General features: G+C 38.8%; 1 protein-coding gene across 7 annotated transcripts in view; it reads left to right on the top strand.

The window, feature by feature from the left end:
- Window positions 1-17674, top strand: part of DNAH11 (dynein axonemal heavy chain 11) — a 280729-nt gene that overhangs the window by 47633 nt on the left and 215422 nt on the right. For all 7 annotated transcript variants that reach the window (XM_074367353.1, XM_074367350.1, XM_074367352.1 and 4 more), the window contains exons 15-23: window positions 1328-1660; window positions 1864-2118; window positions 2202-2371; window positions 2849-3071; window positions 7313-7429; window positions 7535-7621; window positions 13190-13348; window positions 14279-14362; window positions 15805-15963. In XM_074367353.1, coding sequence (XP_074223454.1) covers window positions 1328-1660; window positions 1864-2118; window positions 2202-2371; window positions 2849-3071; window positions 7313-7429; window positions 7535-7621; window positions 13190-13348; window positions 14279-14362; window positions 15805-15963 — 1587 coding nt within the window. The remainder of the gene's footprint in view (window positions 1-1327; window positions 1661-1863; window positions 2119-2201; window positions 2372-2848; window positions 3072-7312; window positions 7430-7534; window positions 7622-13189; window positions 13349-14278; window positions 14363-15804; window positions 15964-17674) is intronic.

Raw genomic sequence — 17674 nt, 5'->3', positions numbered from 1 at the left:
AGAGATGGTGGGAAGAGAATCAGCGGGGTTGGGGTAGAGATTTTACATGAAGTGGATAGAAAGGCCTCTTTACTAAGGTAGTGTTTCTGCAGAGAACTGAAAGGGAATGAGCCATGTGGAAAGCGGAAGAAGGCCATTCTGCATCTCAAAGTACAAAAGCTTTGAGGTAAGAGCCTGGAAAGGTCTACTACCTAAGGATGAGTTAGAGAGCCAGGATGCCTGATGAGTTAGAGAGCCAGGATGCCTGAAGCAGAATTTGCAAGGGGAATGAATAGTCGTAGGGGATGAAGTTTGAAAGGGACTAAGGGCACATCGCATGGGACCAACAGGCCATTTTGAGAGCTTTGGGTTTTACCCTGAGGGGAAATAGCAGAAAGAGACTGGCTGCTCAAAGACTTTCCCTGTTGAGTGTAAACCACACAGAGAAACCATTAAGGGGTGTGTCTATAAACCAGGTGATGATGGCTTAGGTCTGGGTGGTAGTGATAAAAGCAGTTGTTTGCTGGATGTATTTTGAAGGCAGAGCCAAGAGGACTTGCTGTGATAAGTCAGAGGAGAGAGAAGTCAAGGATAACTTGGAGGTGTTTAGTCTGGGAAGCTGGAAGAATGGAGTTTCCCTTTACTGATGTGAGGAGGACTGTTGGGGCAGATTTTGTAAGGAAAAGACAGGATTTGTCTTCAGGAATGTTAGAGATGCCTGCTCAAGGGGAGATCCTGGGCTGGCATTGCAGTTGTGAGTCTGGAGTTCAGGGGAGAAATCCAGGCAAGTGACATAGAATTGAGTCAGAAGCATATATATCTATGGAAAGCCAGGGACTTAGGTGGCTTCATGCAGGGATTAATTATGGATAGAGAAGACGTCTAAGGATTGATCTTGAGGTTGTCCCCGAGGCCAGGGAGAAGAGGAGGACTGAGCACAGGATCCTGCAAAAGAAGCCAGTGAAGTAGGAGGAAAATCAAGGGAGGTGAAGTCCTGGGAACCAAGGCAAGAAGGGATTTCAAGAAGGAAGAAGTTTTCAACTCTGTCCTGATTTAGGTCCAGCACATGAGGACTGAGATGAAACATCCAGTGTGGCATACATCCAATATGGCAACATTTAAATATCCTTCAAAGAGTGACTCTTGAATGCATTTTATAAATAAACTAAATGTTACAAAGTCCTGCTTAGATCTTTACCATCTAGCCTGAGATTCTGCAACCTAGCCTTTGAATGTTCCTGTGTTGTGCCCCCAAATGCAGCCCTTTTCACAAACCATCTAAATGGACAGTTTCATTTTTATACTCACTATCATTTATACTCATCTATTACTACTTGTCTGTTTGTAGGAAAATAGGAAGCTCTTCAAAGCTGATCCTTCTCTGGACACCTGGAAGATTTATGTAGAATTCATTGATGACATCGTGGTGGAAGGCTTTTTTCAAGCTATAATGCATGACTTAGACTTCTTTCTGATGAACACGGAGAAACGATTGAAACCTGCGCCATTTTTTCAAGCACAAATGATCTTAATGCCCCCCGAGATTCTGTTTAAACCTTCTTTAGAAAGAGAGGCTGGGGATGGCTTCTATGATCTGGTGGAAGAAATGCTATGCAATAGTTTCAGAATGTCTGCCCAGATGAAGCGAGTTGCAGCACATCTGGAAATGGCAAATTATCAGGTATTTTATGTGCTAATGGGTAGTTGCTTTTATGTTAATGATTGACAAGTAAATTGTGGTGACAGGGAGCATGGGGAAAGGAGGAGAAGTTGGAAAAGGCAGCATGATTTTTGATTTGACCAACTCTTCTTTGAATAATTGCCTAAGATAATGTTATTTTGTTAGATTGGTTTTAATAACTGCTTGGCTTCCGTCTCATTTAGAATGATATGGACAACATGTTAGGCCTGACGGCAGGCAGGCAGGAAATAATGAAGAGAGTGGCAGATGTTATCAACAAAGTCTTGGACTTCAGAAACACCCTGGATGCATACGCTTACCTCTGGGTGGATGACCGAGCCGAATTCCTGAAGCACTTCCTCCTGTACGGCCACACTGCATCATCTGAGGATGGGGATCTGCATGCAGATGAAGATGGTCCTGAACAACCACCAACTCTTGAGCAGTTCAAAGAGCAGGCAAGGAAAACCTTTAGTGTTTAATGTAGTTACTGTCTTTGGATTGAGTTGTTCTGGTCATTATTATTTTTTTCTAATTATAGATTGACATTTATGAGGCTCTGTATGTTCAGATGAGCAAGTTTGATGACTTCCGAGTGTTTGACAGTTGGTTCAAGGTGGATATGAAACCTTTCAAAGTGACCTTGCTCAACATGATTCGGAAGTGGAGCTGGATGTTTCAGGAGCATCTTTTGAGATTTGTCATCGACAGGTGGGCTTTCATGCTTTGATATTTGGGATTACAACTTGTCACACTTGACTGCTTTCTAAAATGAGATGGTATTTTTTTTTTTAATTGAAGTGTAGTCAGTTACAGTGTGTCCATTTCTGGTGTACAGCACAACGTCCCAGTCGTGTGTATGTGTGTGTGTGTGGGTGTGTATATATATATATATATACACACCCACACACATACATATTCATTTTCATTAAGGGTTATTACAAGATATTGAATATAGTTCCGTGTGCTATACAGAAGACATTTTTTGAATCTATTTTTGTGTATAGTGGAGATAGTAATTGTAAGAACATTAAAATGATCAGTTTTATAATAAAGTAGTATTTAATCAGGTAAATAGTGAAAATAAGAGTCAGAAGCCTTATACTTGGAAATATTTTAATGAGCTTAATTTGTGTTAGTATGTGTGTATATATGTATGGCTACGTGTGTGTGTGTATGTTTTTATAGTCTGAATGAGCTACAAGAATTTATAAAGGAGACAGATGCTGGACTTCAGAGAGAATTAAGAGAAGGCGACCATGATGGTTTGGTTGATATCATGGGGCATCTTCTGGCTGTAAGAAGCCGACAGAGAGCTACTGATGAACTCTTTGAACCACTGAAAGAAACTATCACGCTGTTGGAAAGCTATGGCCGGAAGATGCCTGAGCAAGTCTATATGCAGCTAGAGGTCAGTGCACTGGTAAAATAATCATGATTGCCATAAATTGAACATCTCCTTTAGCAAAGTTCTTTCCATGCACACTCTAATGACATCCTCATAACAGCCTTTACTGTAGACATTTGTGTTTTCATTTTACTGCTTAGGAATCTGAAGCTTAAATGGTTTTAATAACTTCCTTAAGGTCACACAAGTAGTAAAGCCAGCCCACACAAATCGAGGGGTCTCATGCCAGTCCTCAGTCTTCACCACTGTGCTCCACTGCCTGCTTGTTAGCAGGTATTTAGGTAATAGAGAACCTCTCAGTTATTTTTTGAGTTGCACTTTTATCATCAGTTTCACACATGAAATAAATCCCAGCTCTCTCTCATCTAAAATTGCCTATCAGTTGAGGTGTGTCCTAGTCTTTGGAAACATGTTGTGAACGTGTTAATAAAGAATAAAGCTCAATTTGGATAGAGGAATCACTGATTTCTAAACGAGATTTCTATGTCATTCTCCTGTTCCCGTGCTCTGGAGTGACTTGAAGGCTGCTGTGTGCCAGACAATGAACGAAGTCTTTGTAATTATAACTGAAACCATGAATAAAAATCTCACAGTCCAGGCTCTATTCCCAGGCCCACGGTGAGCTTCTGTAGATAGTTTATATATTTACATCATCCACCAGCTTCCAGGATGGGCTTACATTTAGCGTCACAAATGTGGTCAGTGGATACATTAACTAAAAAATGTTACTGAATTCTATCTAGTTCAGTGACTAGAGCATGGAACTAAAACTGAGACTTGATTTCTGTGAGTCTGCCTCATCTGCTTGTTTCAGAGCATGCTTCCTCTTGAATAAAATACCCCTCGAGAGCCCACATTTAAAAAAAATTGAACTGTTTCCAGTTTTCTACTTCCGAATTGTGTGTTTTTTTAAATTCAGGTGAAATTCAGAGTTAAAACAGCATAGTAAGTTACTGTTTCCAAGTATGTGGCATTTTAGTACATTGACCGTGTTGTGTAACCATTCCCTCTATCTAGTTTCAAAACTCTCTCATCACCTCTGAAAAAACCTCCTTGTCCATGAGCTGTCATTCCCCCTGCTCCCTCCACCACCAATCTGTGGCTACCATCAATCTTTTCGTCTCAGTGGGTTTATTTATTCTAGATGCTTTATATAAATGGAATCATACAGCATGCAATCTTTTGTGTACATCTTTCACTGGGCATAATACTTCTGAGGTTCATGCATGTTGTAGCGTATATCACTATGTCATTCCCTTTTATGGCTGAATAATACTCAATTGTATATATATATACACACCACAGTTTGTTTAGCTTACCTGTTGACAGACATTTTGGCTGTTTCCATCTTTTGGCTATTGTGAATAAAGACGCTGTCAACATTGGTGCAGTATTTATGTACCTGTTTTCAGTTCCTTTTGGAGAACACTTAGGAGTGGAATTGCTGGGTCATGCAGTAATTCTAACTTTAACTTTTGGAGAAACCACCAAAATGTTTTTCACAGCAGCTGCTGCATTTTATATCCCTCATTTTGTTTTGTGAAGATTAAATGCAACAGTGTAATTGTAAGTCTTTCTTGACTGCAACAAATTACTATATCTGAGCTATTAAGTTTTATTTAAGTATAAAACTGTCCTTAGAACTGGAAATCCATATATCTGTGGAGTGAGAGCAGATATGGATAGATAGATACATAGCAAGAGTGAGAGATGAAATAGTTACAGTAGAACACACTACAAATGTTAGTTTTTGGAAAGATTTGGATATTCTTTGATCTCAGATCTCAAACGTTAAAATACATCATATAGAGAAACCAGTCAGAAGATAAGTGATTGATAGGGAGATTTTGGCCGTGGCCTCCAGAATTTGTATTATAGAAGTTGGGCTCATACATCACTAAAGCTAGGGCCCAGTAATTTTGTTTTCCATTTTTAAGACTGACAAATTCCTGATGCATAGAACACGTTATGTTGTGCATAGTTCACTAGTGAGCTAGTGAGGAGAGTGGAGGTGGAGACACGTTCCATCAGGTCACTTGGTTCTGACTCTTGTCTTAGCTTACCCGTTTATAAAAGCGGGGGGTCACGTCTATTTAATTTCTGTGCTGTGGTCAGGTGGGACATTTAAAAATCTTTAACGCGTTGTCTTAGTTTACACACTTTCTAATGGACTTGTACATTTCCAACATGAATCAAAAAGCAAATGTAGTATTGTGATTTTTTTTTTCTGTAAATATAAAATAAAAGTTTGGCTCACTACGTAAGGTTTGGCTGTATTGAAAATATTAGGCTTCCCAGGATTTCAAAAGTGGGCCACACTTCTAGTTGTGTATGTGTCTTGATACCAGTAATTCAGGGTGGCCAGGAGGAAAAACAAGGTTTATAGTCAGCATGAGTTGCTTGTGGAGGATAACAATGCCCCAGATCTGTTTTAATTACAGCAACTTGTGACAGTTACTGTTTCTCCATCATCCTGAGCAGTCATAATATTTCTCAAAACCTGCCTTAACTTTCTCTGATAAAAGCCCCTAATATGGCTGTGTCCTCACACCCAATCCACTGTACATTCTGAAGCTCCATGAAACTTCTGATCCACAGATTTTATCAAGTCCCTTCCCCACTAAGGAACCTTTATTGACTACCTGTAGCCTCGGAATCCTGTTCAGGTTCCAAAGAGCCCGCACTGTCGCTCCATCCTGGATGGTGATCTTACCTCAAGCATGCTGAGGAATCTCACCCTCATCTCTGCCAGTTGAAACCAGTGATTCCTTTGAGCCTCAGATTCACTGTTACCCCCTTGAGTGGATGAGTATCAGAGAGACTTTGGAGGCCATCTGATCTTTTGGTTTTCAATGAAAATTTATTCTTTATCAAGTGGAAGCTTCTTTGGAATTCCTGAATACAATGCAGGTAACAGCAGGTGCAGTGTAGGTAAAGGTTAAGGGGCTTGGGCCCACTGATGTGACCTCTCTGTGTCTTCCATCCCACAGCCCCGAAGGGACTCCGTGTGACATATGGGTTCCATAGGGTCACTTGGAAATGCAAGGGGAGGCTGCAGAGTTTTGATGAGAAGAAGAAGAGAAGCTGAAGGACAGGAAGCTTTAGAGTCCAGGTCCCGTGGTCGGTGGCCTGGTTGGGTATTCCTGTCATGATACCATGTTTCCTCCCAGGCATTTTAATTCTGTAATACATCACCCTTCTGATGGAAGTTAACACATCTGTCATGTCAAATAGTGATTTTGGGTGCCTCTCATTCACTCTTACAGATGATACAACAATTTTAAGTTGAAGAAGGTGATTTGTCTTTGCTGCCCTCTGCCACCACACAGATACAATTTCTACTTAGCACAGTGCACACTGCATAATTGGCAGTTAGTGAATCATTCATCAAATATTTATTGAGGGTTACAAAATACTCTTTGGAACCTTTGGTTTTTCTCCTTCCGTGGTGCAAGTAGGATTCCATCACTGTGGGTGGTTCTGTGTGACAGAACAACTTCGGTGTTCTGGGAGATGACCCAGAGAAACAGTGCTTTCATAGATAGTCTGGACACCAGGAATGCTTTTCAGCAGCAATTACACACAAGGGCTCTTCAAAGAAAGTTGCCGTTGTCCTGTTTGCATTGTAGTCAGGGACAGCCGTGTGCAGTTGCTACCTGAACAGTTCATTGCTGCTTGTGATCTACATCTAGTAGGAATTAGCCTTCCCTTAGCCTTGTCTTACTTCAGAAATCCATGAACCCAGATGTTCAAATTCTCCATCAAGACCGGATACACACACAGCTTTGGCAGCCAGATGGAAAACAAAGGATAAGATTGATTTACATTTTCATCTCTGCCCCACCAGATTCCAAGCATCTTTTTTCACTTGCTAAACATGACTCCATGTCTAGTTGTTCGATCGGCAAAGTCATTTCCGGAGCACTTTAATTTTGTTCTCTTAACAGCAGAACAATTTGGAAATTTGTGCTTCTTTTGAGAAGATTTTAGTTTGTTCTGAGGTAAATCTGACACTGAAGGACAACTCTGTTTTATGCTTGGAAGCTGTGACTACAGAGGTGCCAGTGGGTCAGCCTGGCTCTGAGCCTTTTAGTCACTTTAATCCTGGGGGGGATAAACTCTTCTTACACAAGAATGAAAGGCTGTCATGGGTTAGTATAAAGAGATTAGAGTAATTTAATCCTATGGAGTTGATTTGTTTCAGGGATTGAAATAATCTTCCATTTGCACCTTTGTTTTTGTAGGAATTACCTGAAAGATGGGAAACTACGAAAAAGATTGCAGCAACTGTCCGACATGAAGTTTCACCTCTCCAGAATGCAGAGGTCACTCTTATAAGGAAAAAATGTATTTTGTTCGATGTAAGCTAGCTAACAAGTTTTTGTTTTTATTTCTTTCTTAAAGGTTTTCTAAAGATAATTGAAGCTGTTTGAGATTAACATTTGGTTTTTTTCTGCCTTGATCAGGAGAAGCAGGCAGACTTCACAGAGAGATTCAGACTCTACGCTCCTCTTGGTTTTAATGCAGAAAGTCCATACACAGTGCTCGATAAGGTAACACTGATCTCAGTTATCGTGTGTGTTACAGTAGCAATTTTAGAACATAAATTTGGTTACAGAGATACTGCCATATTTTGCCTTAGTTTTACAATTAGTTATGAGTTGAGGATTAACTATTTAAAACCGACTTTACTGTATATGTCAAGAACTTTAAGCATATTGCCTATATTATTTCTTTCAGTTCTTGTATTATCCCTATGATGTAGTTTCTATTCTCCTTTTTTCAGATAAAGAGGCAATCATGTATAATGACTTGTTGGAGATTACACAATTAGTGACGGAACTAGTATTAAAGTTCCAGCTGTCTCTTTTTTGAAAATGATTATTAACCATTATACTATTTCCCAAAGACATTTTGTATGTGTAGTTATATATATTTTCTGGGGGGTGGGGTGGATAATTAGGTTTATTTATTTATTTTGATGGAGGTACTGGGGATTGAACCCAGGACCATATGCATGCTAAGCACAGATTCTACCACTGAGCTATACCCTCCCTCCATAACTTTTAATCGTGGTAAGGAAAGCCCATAACTTTTTTTTCCTCTCTGATTTATGTTTATTACCTCATCTATACTTTCTTACTCTGATTCCACACCCTCTCCCACACCCCTGACTACACATTGTATCTGCACCCTCCCAGTCCGCAAGTATGCGTTGTATGGTTTCCTGGAGGTGGAGAGTGTTTCAGGGAGTTTCAAATGAACGCTTATAACTTGTTCTTAATTCTATACACATGTATTCTTGAGTCCTTCAATCCTAGTTTATAATGAATTGCTTTTTTATAATTGACTATAAGAAAGAATATAATGAGCAAATAATCAAAAATGGTGAGTAATTCATGAGGCTTGAAAAAATGTTTTAACCTTTTATTAGAAAAATAATATCTTTGTTTGTCAAAGAATTCTTAACCTAGCAGCCAAAATGAAAAAATGACTTTGAAGTTGAGATTCAGGGGCTGGGAATATTTCTGAGCTCTTCATCTAAGCTGCCATCCCGCTTTTACTTCATGCTGGAGATAGTCCTTACTCCTTAGGATGCTGTAAAACTTGGAGCTGACATCATTTTCACTTCTCTTTCCGAATTTTGAGTTGAATTCAGTTTTAACTGCTTTAAACCATTCAGAAAACACCATTCTATAACATAAGGTCTTCTCTTTCATTTGGCTGAGGAAAAGTGGTTAATATATTCACTGGAAAGGGAGTAGTTTAGAATATGCTAATAGAGTGTGTGGGTTTTTTTTTTTTTTCCCCAAGATTATATCTAAATTGCAGGTGGCCTGAACAGATTGTAGATGGGAAGACATTTCTACTTGACTAACCAATGTGCTCTGTGTAAACATTTACTGCAGTTATCATTTATTGAATCCTATCATTGGCATCCTGGACTATAACACCAGACAGTTACATGTTTGAAAGTCAGATATTTATCTTTATACCTACAGAATGTGTTGGGGGATGTTTTGAATATAGTTGGACTAGGTTACCTTTATCTTAGTCATTTTCCTGTGTGTGTGTTCAGCAAGCATATCTAATGTTCATCTAACTTGCTGCAACCAAAGTCATGTATGTGCTTGTTTTGGGCTGGCACGGTAGGTCTTAGCATCAAGGCACCTCACTCCTCCAAGCATGAGGGGGAGTTTAATGGTGAATCTCTCCTTTTGTAACTGATTCCTTGGTAAAGTTATATTTTGTACTGTTGTTTCTTGATAGCCAAAGATACCATGAACAGTTGAATTAAATAAGTGGCTATATATTCCTAGGAATAATTGAATTAGTATAAATAATAGGGAAATAATTTAAAATAAATGAAAGGACTGTTGACTCTGGGGAGTATGGTAGACTAGTCCTTTTGAAAATCCCTCTTTTTTAAAACAGATGTGACACATGTTCACAAGTAGGTAATTTTAAATCGATTGCTGAGCTCCCTAGAGAACAAGAGAAATCTCTAAAGAGCAGGGAAATGGAGTAGCTGAACCCAGGATGGAAAGCAGGGCAGATATAGAAGTCTATTGCTGTCAGGGCAAATAAAAGTACCAGAAATCTAGAGCTTTGTGATTAACCCTTTTAGGGGGAAAGAGATGCCTCTAGAGGTTATACCCTTAGTAAAAGGGTTGATCTGCAGCCTGCAAAGGGAGCCTCTGGGAATATCTGTTAGTCCTTGATAAGGCTCTGTGTAAGGTGATAAAGGGAGAAAATGATCCTCCAGGGATTTGTATAAAGCCCATAATCACAAAGGTTATGGTTCAATTTTATACTAGCCCTGTGATTAAGGAATTTCCAGACCAGCAAATAGAAATGGTTCCAAGTAGCTCTTCTTAGCACCTAGTAGAAGCAAATCCAGATCTTCCCTGGGTAAAAGGTGCTCTTATTCTAGTCTCCTCAGGGGTCCAGCAGGTTAAATTCAGTCACATACGAGCTTACAATAAAACAGTAAACACACCATCATGCATAATGGCCAGCAGAAGGAGCAAACCGCAGATACAGACCCATATAAAACATCAGATATTAGAAGACATTAAGGAAACACAGATGAAAAATGAGCAAAATCTCAGTTTTGAAACTATCAAAAATGATCAGCTCAATTTGAAAAAGGGCCAGGAACTTACAGAAAAGAAAAATACAATTATTTTAACAAATACAACTCAGCAGATGAGTTAAAGAACTAGTTGAGCTGAAAAGAGGATTAGTGAAACACAAATGATATGGGAGGAAATCACTTAGAAGGTAGCACGTAGGTGAAAGGAGATGGAAAATACAGAAGAGATTAGGAGACAGAGTAAGAAGTTAGAATGATGTCTAACACTTCTACTCAGACTTCTTAGAAGAAAGAATAAACAGAATATTAGACAGACAGTAGTCAGAGATATAGTAGCTGAGATTTTTCTAGGACTGGTCAAAGTATGACTCAATGGAATGAAGAAATTCATTGAATCCCAACCAGGATAAATACAAAGTCAAGATCTAGACACATGACAGTGAAATATAGAAAAGAATTTACTGTGTACAAAGGCAAAATGAAGATCTGTAAAGCAACCAGACAGAAAAGACAGACCACCTGTTACGACATGATGACTGGGCTAGGAACATATTTGTCATCAGCAACAGTGGAAGCCAGAAAGTAGTGGATTCTCCTGTTTAAAATTATATTTCAATGACAAGAGTAAAATAAAGGTGTTTCAGATAAACAAAAAAAGAATGTGTTAACCACCATCAGTCATCAATGAAACAACTTCCAGTGTGTGTATTTCAAGAAAAGAGAGAACAAAGCCAAATTTGATTCTCAGAGAAGACTAATTAAATTGACAAATCTCTGGTAGAATAAACAAGGGAAAAAAGAAAAATCAACAGTCTTAGGAATAAATAGGGGATGATAGTACAGAAAGGGCAGAAATTCAAAAGACAATAGAATACAGTTAATAAGATACTTAAATTTTAAACAAAATGGGTATATATTTAGAAAAAATAAATCTACTAAAACTATGTAAGAATAAGTAAGATAAGTAAGATATAGCATACCCGAATACTCCTCTAACTATTAAAAATTAACCAGTAGGAAAATAAAAAGAAAAGGTTAACCAGCAGTTTTAAAAAATATCTTCCAGCTGAGAGAATAAAGGTCTTGACGGCATTACAGGTGATTTCCAAGAAGCTGTCAAGAAACAGATCTCATTCAAAAGATTCCAGACACCAGAATAAGAATGAACACTCAAAAATTATGACACGTCTTATTTTCAAAAAAAAAGGCAGTATGAGAAACGAAAAATTATAAGCCAGTCTTTATTTTGTACATATAGGTGCAAACAAGCTAAAAAAAAGCATAATCAAATAATACGAATTTATAAACAGGTTGGGTTCATTCCAGGAAAATGTTTAACATTGGGAAACTAATATAATTCATCATATTAACAGGTTAAGAATAGAAAAACCATATGATAATCTTAAGAAATGCCAGAAAATCTTTAGGTATCATTCAATATTTATTCATGACAGAAACTCATGGAAGACATTTTTAACCCATTAAAGAATAACAAAAACTCTATGTAAAACATTTATACCAGGGGGCATGTAAATTCCTAGTAGCATGAATGCTCAAATATAAATATAGGAAATACAGGGAAAATATAGGAAAATCCTAAGTGATCATTAGCGATAGAATAAATTCTAGTATATTCATACCAGGTAGTACTATACAGTAGTAGAATTGAATGAACTTCATACACATCCTCATGAATATGTAGGTGAACCTCAAAAAATATTAATTGAAATGTCTTAATATATAGTATAAAACTATTTATACAAATTTCAAAACATAAATCTCAACAGTTTAGCATTTAGCAGTACACACGTATGTAGTGAAAATATAAAATCAGGAATATTAAATAAAAATTCAATGGTTAAATTTACAGTGGGAAGGAGAGGGATAAAATTGGGAAGGTTGTTAAAAGCTATTAGTAACGTAGCATTTCCTAAGTTGGATGGTGTATGCTCACACCCATATCCTTTTATGTGTATGGAATTTTTAATAGTAAAACATTTGTGAAACCAAGAATTGCAGTTAATGTTTATAGTTAATGTATAACTTGTAAAAATGAAATATGCAACTTGTACAATGAAAGAATGTGAGTGCTAATATTATATAAAAGGAAACTAGGAGTTGATTAAATGTAAAATGATTAACTGGGTATTTAAAGTTAAATGAATCAAAAGGACTAAAGTAATATAATAGTTGCATAGTGAGAGGCGTTTGAGAGAAAATGTAAAGTGGAAAAACAAAGTTAAATCCTCCTTTTGCAAAGCTGCTGGCTGAGTGTAATGTCTACACTTGATAAATCAAGAAGCAGTGGCTTGTGCACAGAATTTCAGGTTAGAGAAACAGCCCCCAGAAGAATTAGAGAGCAAGCTTAGATTTCCAGCTTTTCCTGCATTACAAGCTCTTCTGTACTGCTTGCATTCGACCATATTTTAATGTATGACTATATTAATAAAAACTAAAATCGAGTCAGGCTTATCAAGAAGGAAAAAAATGTCAGCTGATATTTGATGTAAAATATGAACTGTTCTACATGGGTTGAAATGGTAGGGGAGCCTTGGTGGAATTTCTCATACTGTATTGGGTTTTGTGTACTGATCATCTCTAGAGTATTTTTTTAAATCTGAAAGTTCTTTTTTTAAAGAAGTGATTTGTTCTTAAGTGGAAGCTTTTAGCGCCTCATCTTTTGCTCCCCAGCAAAGTCCCCAGCTGTTCAATGAAAATCAAGAGAAAAAACTGTATTCATAGACATCTGATGCCAGAGCAAATTTTGCTGAAATGCATATAGGGAGGATACTGATAACGTTCCTGTGCTAATAGTCTACTCTTTGAGTAGCTGTAAGTTTCTTCATCTGAAGCCTTCTACAGTTTACCAGTGATCATACAGCAGATTTCTTTTTATTTTCTTTCTGAAATCAAAGCTGTGCATGTTGACATAGCCACAGTTACAGAACTGTGTGGCTTTTCTTTCTCAGGTGGTGCATTGGATGCAGCGTGTGTTCGTGTGCACGTGTGTGTGTTTTCTCCTCAGGCAAATCAAGAGCTGGAGGCATTAGAAGAAGAAATGTTTCAGATGCAGGAATCTACCCATCTTTTTGAAGTGGCTCCTCCAGACTGCAAACAAATGAAGCAGTGTCGCAAAGAGATGAAGTTGCTCAAGGGACTCTGGGATGTCATTATTTATGTTAGAGTAAGACACTGCTTTTTGAAGGCATGCTTTTTTCCCTTTAGTATTTGTTTTGTATAAATGTGCCATTTTTAGTGTCTATATCATTCTATTTAGGTTTTATAATGTCTTAAAATATGTGGACATGAGATTTTTTTTTTCCCCCAGAGTTTGAGTTCATCTATCTCTGTTGGTAGAAGATTCTTCTCTGAATTATCAGTGGTTTTTGTTTTCAGTTCTCAATGAAACTTTGTATAATGGGTTGACTGCTTCAAATCCTTTATCGGGTTATGTAGGATATAGATGAAAATTAATGTACATTCCACACATACAGTCACCTGTGGATACAAACTATTGTATACATCCATGCTTATACGTACATATATAAACGGGCCTGACTGAACATAAGGTTAATTTGTATATTGTTAATTAAGTTACAAACTTAAGTGTAAAAATAAGTCCTAGGGAACTTGGCGTATTGCAATATGCATTATATGTTATTTTTTTTGAAGTTAGTTGAAAGCTATATGAAATGTATTAAATAAGACATAGAATATGGTCAGGAAGTTAATGAGTTTTGTCTATAATGAATGAAAGTTGTCTTTTGAAAGTTTATCTTATATGTAGAATCATAAAAATACAGCATTTAATCATAATATTATTTATCAGTTCATTAAATATTCAGGATTAAATGACAATGATGGCATACGTATGGAATTTGTCATTGCTACTAGAAATTAATATATCACAATGTTTTAGCCTCAAGTTTGACATGTTCTGACGACCTTTTTGTTTCGGGGATAGGGAAGTTTTGACAGGCGCAGTTAATACTTAAATAATTGACTTTTCTGCTGGATGATAGAGTCACTGTGCATCATCAGTTTGTATATTTTGCTGCGGAGACTTGCTTTCACCAAATGTTGTTGACATCTTTATCTGCTTGTGCATTTCCAGAGAAGCATTGATAATTGGACTAAAACCCAGTGGAGACAGATTAATGTAGAACAGATGGATGTGGAACTCAGAAGGTTTGCCAAGGCAAGTTCCATAACTGTCTGTTACGACGATTTATCTTTCTCAGCACCACCTCCTTCCATCTTCCCTAACCTGGTATCTGCTGTGTTGGGCTGTGTATCCTTATATACTTCAAACAGAAGACTGGATTTTTTTTTTCCCCCACTCTCAGCCAGTTGCACTTCTCATCAAGCCTGCCTTTCTGGGAGTGAGTGGATAAAAGACACTAGGGCTAATAAATTGATGAGTAGCGACTCTAATTGGGAGCTTCCCTTGGTGTCTAGAATGGAGGAGGGAAGGTTGGAGCATCAGGGCTGAGGGATTAGGCTTACGAAAGCTTTTGAATTCTTTCCTTAGCCACCATAAGCATATTGTATCTTAAAAGGCACCTTTAGGTTGTGGAATTTGGGGCAATTAATTAGAGTTAACTTGTGGATTTATATGGAATAGTATGATCTTGTTATTGCCTCCTGTAATATCCCATGGGGGCTCAATATAACAGAATGGAGCTTTTTGGAATTTCCGGCTTTGATATCTAATCCCCACAGCCCAATGCTCTCTGAAGAGAGTGGAGCCTCTTTGGATAAAGGCAAATGCATAGCAGTGGAAGGTGGTTAAATGTGGCTGGGCCTTTTGCTCTCCCTAAAACATCCTTGCTCCGACTCAGTCCTGGGCTCTGCTCCTACCAGCTCTTCCCAGTTTTTTCCCCAATTTTATCCTGGTTCCAAGGACCCTAACTAAAACATGCCATCCTCCTTCTGGATGTCATTGGGTCACTGTGCCCCTTCCCTGTGCTCAGACCTGCTTCTCTCTCTTCCACCATTGGCCTATCTCACTTAAGAGTGACAGTTTGACCTCCACTCTTAGTTGAAGCTCTTTGTTTTCTTCCAAACAAGTAACACTGTCCTTGCCTTTGTGCTGAGATGGTTGTTTCATTATGGGTTTTCTCATTCACAATTGCTGATTTCATTCCCTGAGCCGAGAAGACAGCCAAGCCAGGGGCCCTATTTGACACATCTTAAAATCACAAAATACTTGAGTTCCAAGGAGCAAATACTCAAAGTTAACCAACACTTCAGGGCTGCCATTTAAACAACTCAAGTTTTCAGAGGAAGACTTGAATTTTCTGCTTATGTATGTTTCTAGAGGAAGCACTCTTCACTGCATATGTTCTGTAAACTCTGTTCCTTCCCTACATTTAGTGATCCATGGGTTTCCTCGTGGGACCTCCAGTTAGAGCCTGTCAGTAAGAAAACAATGTATCCAAGTGGCTTGTACGTAATGGACTTGCACTAAACGAATGAGTGGATACTTTTCTATTTTTCTGGTTTTAGTCCTCGACCTGGGGGCTTAAATGCTTCTTCTCTTTTCCTAATCCAGGGGAATGTACATTTATTCTTCCAAGGGTGGCAAATTATTAAATACTGCATCTGGGGAGGTGGTTAATTTTTTTCACTTCTCTCTAGGAAATCTGGTCACTAGATAAGGAAGTGCGTGTGTGGGAGGCTTACTCAGGCCTGGAAGGCACAGTGAAGGATACAGTGACCGCCCTGAGAGCCATTGCGGAGTTACAGAGCCCTGCCCTCAGAGACAGGCATTGGCACCAGCTGATGAAGGCTGTTGGGGTCAGTTTCCTGGATCTCACTGAGTGTTTTTGTGACTGTGAAGCGTTATTCTTGGGTTTACATTGTTCATCTGGGATGAGGTGGGATTTGGGGAAAGGGCTCTGGTTAGATGTGAAAGAGGTCAAGAGGTCTTTGAGACATGACCAAGGACTGGATGTGCAGAGATCCTAGTTTTAGCCCCTGCTATGGACTAAATGTGTCACCACCACCCCACCCCATGCCACCCACTGCCCCATTCATACGTTGATGCCTGAATCCGCAATGTGATGGTATTTGGAGATGGGGCCTTTGGGAGCTAATAAGATTGTGAGGGTAGAGCTCTCAGGAATGGGGTCAGTGCCCTTGTAGGGCGATGAAGACCCCAGAACTTTCTTCTCTCTGCCATATGAGGATACAGCAAGGAGACAGACATCTGTAAACCAAGAAGGGGGCCTTCACCAAGAATCTGGCTATACCCTGATCTTGGACTTCCAGCTTCTAGAACTGTGAGAGATAAATGTTTGTGGTTTCACCCCCCAGTCTTTGTGTTTTGTTATAGCATATCCACCAAAGTGACCAAGACACCCCCTTTCATCTCTTACTGGCTGTGGGACCTCAAACAAGACACTTAACGTTTCTATTTTGAATTTTGTTTTTTTTATTCATAAAACAAGAGGGATGCTCTCTGCTCTCATACAGCAGAAGAATCTTACAAGGATCCAGTGAGATACTGTGAAGGCATTTTATAGAGCATGATGTGGCTGCAAAGAATCTTAGATTTTGTGGAAAGGATCAGAAAGTGTAGAAGTGAGTTTGGGGGAGAGAGAATTCTGAAATATTGATTCCTTGCCCTCCCCCCCCCAGTTCATTTAATAATGATCTTTTTTGATGGTCTTTTGATGGTTTTGATTTTATTGCAAAATATAAAATCCTTTCTCTTGTGTCCAGGGACTTGGGGTTATATTTCCTTGCCTTTCTGCATCTACTTCAGAGCAGATATACCAAGCTTACACTGTATTTTTCAGCAAAGGTGACCTTCATGTCTTTAAAATACATAAAGGCAGCCTGATGTGCCTGTTTTCTGTTAGGCACGTGTTGTGAAGAAGGGCTTTAATGACTTGAAGACAAAGTTTGCACAGTGGGGAGACTGAGGAAAGGGACAGCCTGGTGAAGTGGGGACAGCCTAGGCTTTAGTGATCCAACCCTAACACTTAGTACCTCTGGGCTCTTTCACGAGTGACTTGCTCTCTTGGTTCTATAAAATACAGGTAATGCTATAATGCATTTGGTGAACAAACTGGAGATGAGGTTATATGTAGACCTAGCATGTAGCAAGCCTTCAAAAAGTGGTCCCTGAAGCTATTATGATTGTAATACTTTCCATAGAGTTTTTCAGACATTGCATATTTAGACTTTATAGTTGATTGATGACTTTATTTTTTCAGAAAATCTTATATTGAGTCTCCCAACATGGAAGGTAGACTGTGTGCCCCACTCCCTGCCCCCTCTTCACGTCTCCTCCAGTAGGTGTCTCCTCACCATAGTCTCTTGCCTGTATTATGCCTTTCTGCAAGCTAGAAAAAGATACCTTCTCTGGCAGACAGTCTAGAAAAGGCATCTTCCTCCAGGCTGTCCCAGGATATCAGAGCAGTGGCTAGACTGAACCTCCAGTTGTCCCTTGGGCTGGGTGTCCATATTCAGTGCACAAACTATGCGTCTTTCTGGGGGGCCC

The sequence above is a fragment of the Camelus bactrianus genome, chromosome 7, assembly GCF_048773025.1.
Source record: "Camelus bactrianus isolate YW-2024 breed Bactrian camel chromosome 7, ASM4877302v1, whole genome shotgun sequence".
In the NCBI taxonomy this organism is placed as follows: Eukaryota; Metazoa; Chordata; class Mammalia; order Artiodactyla; family Camelidae; genus Camelus; species Camelus bactrianus.
Note: the sequence above shows the minus strand (reverse complement) of the source record. Positions and strands in the feature narration are given on the sequence as shown.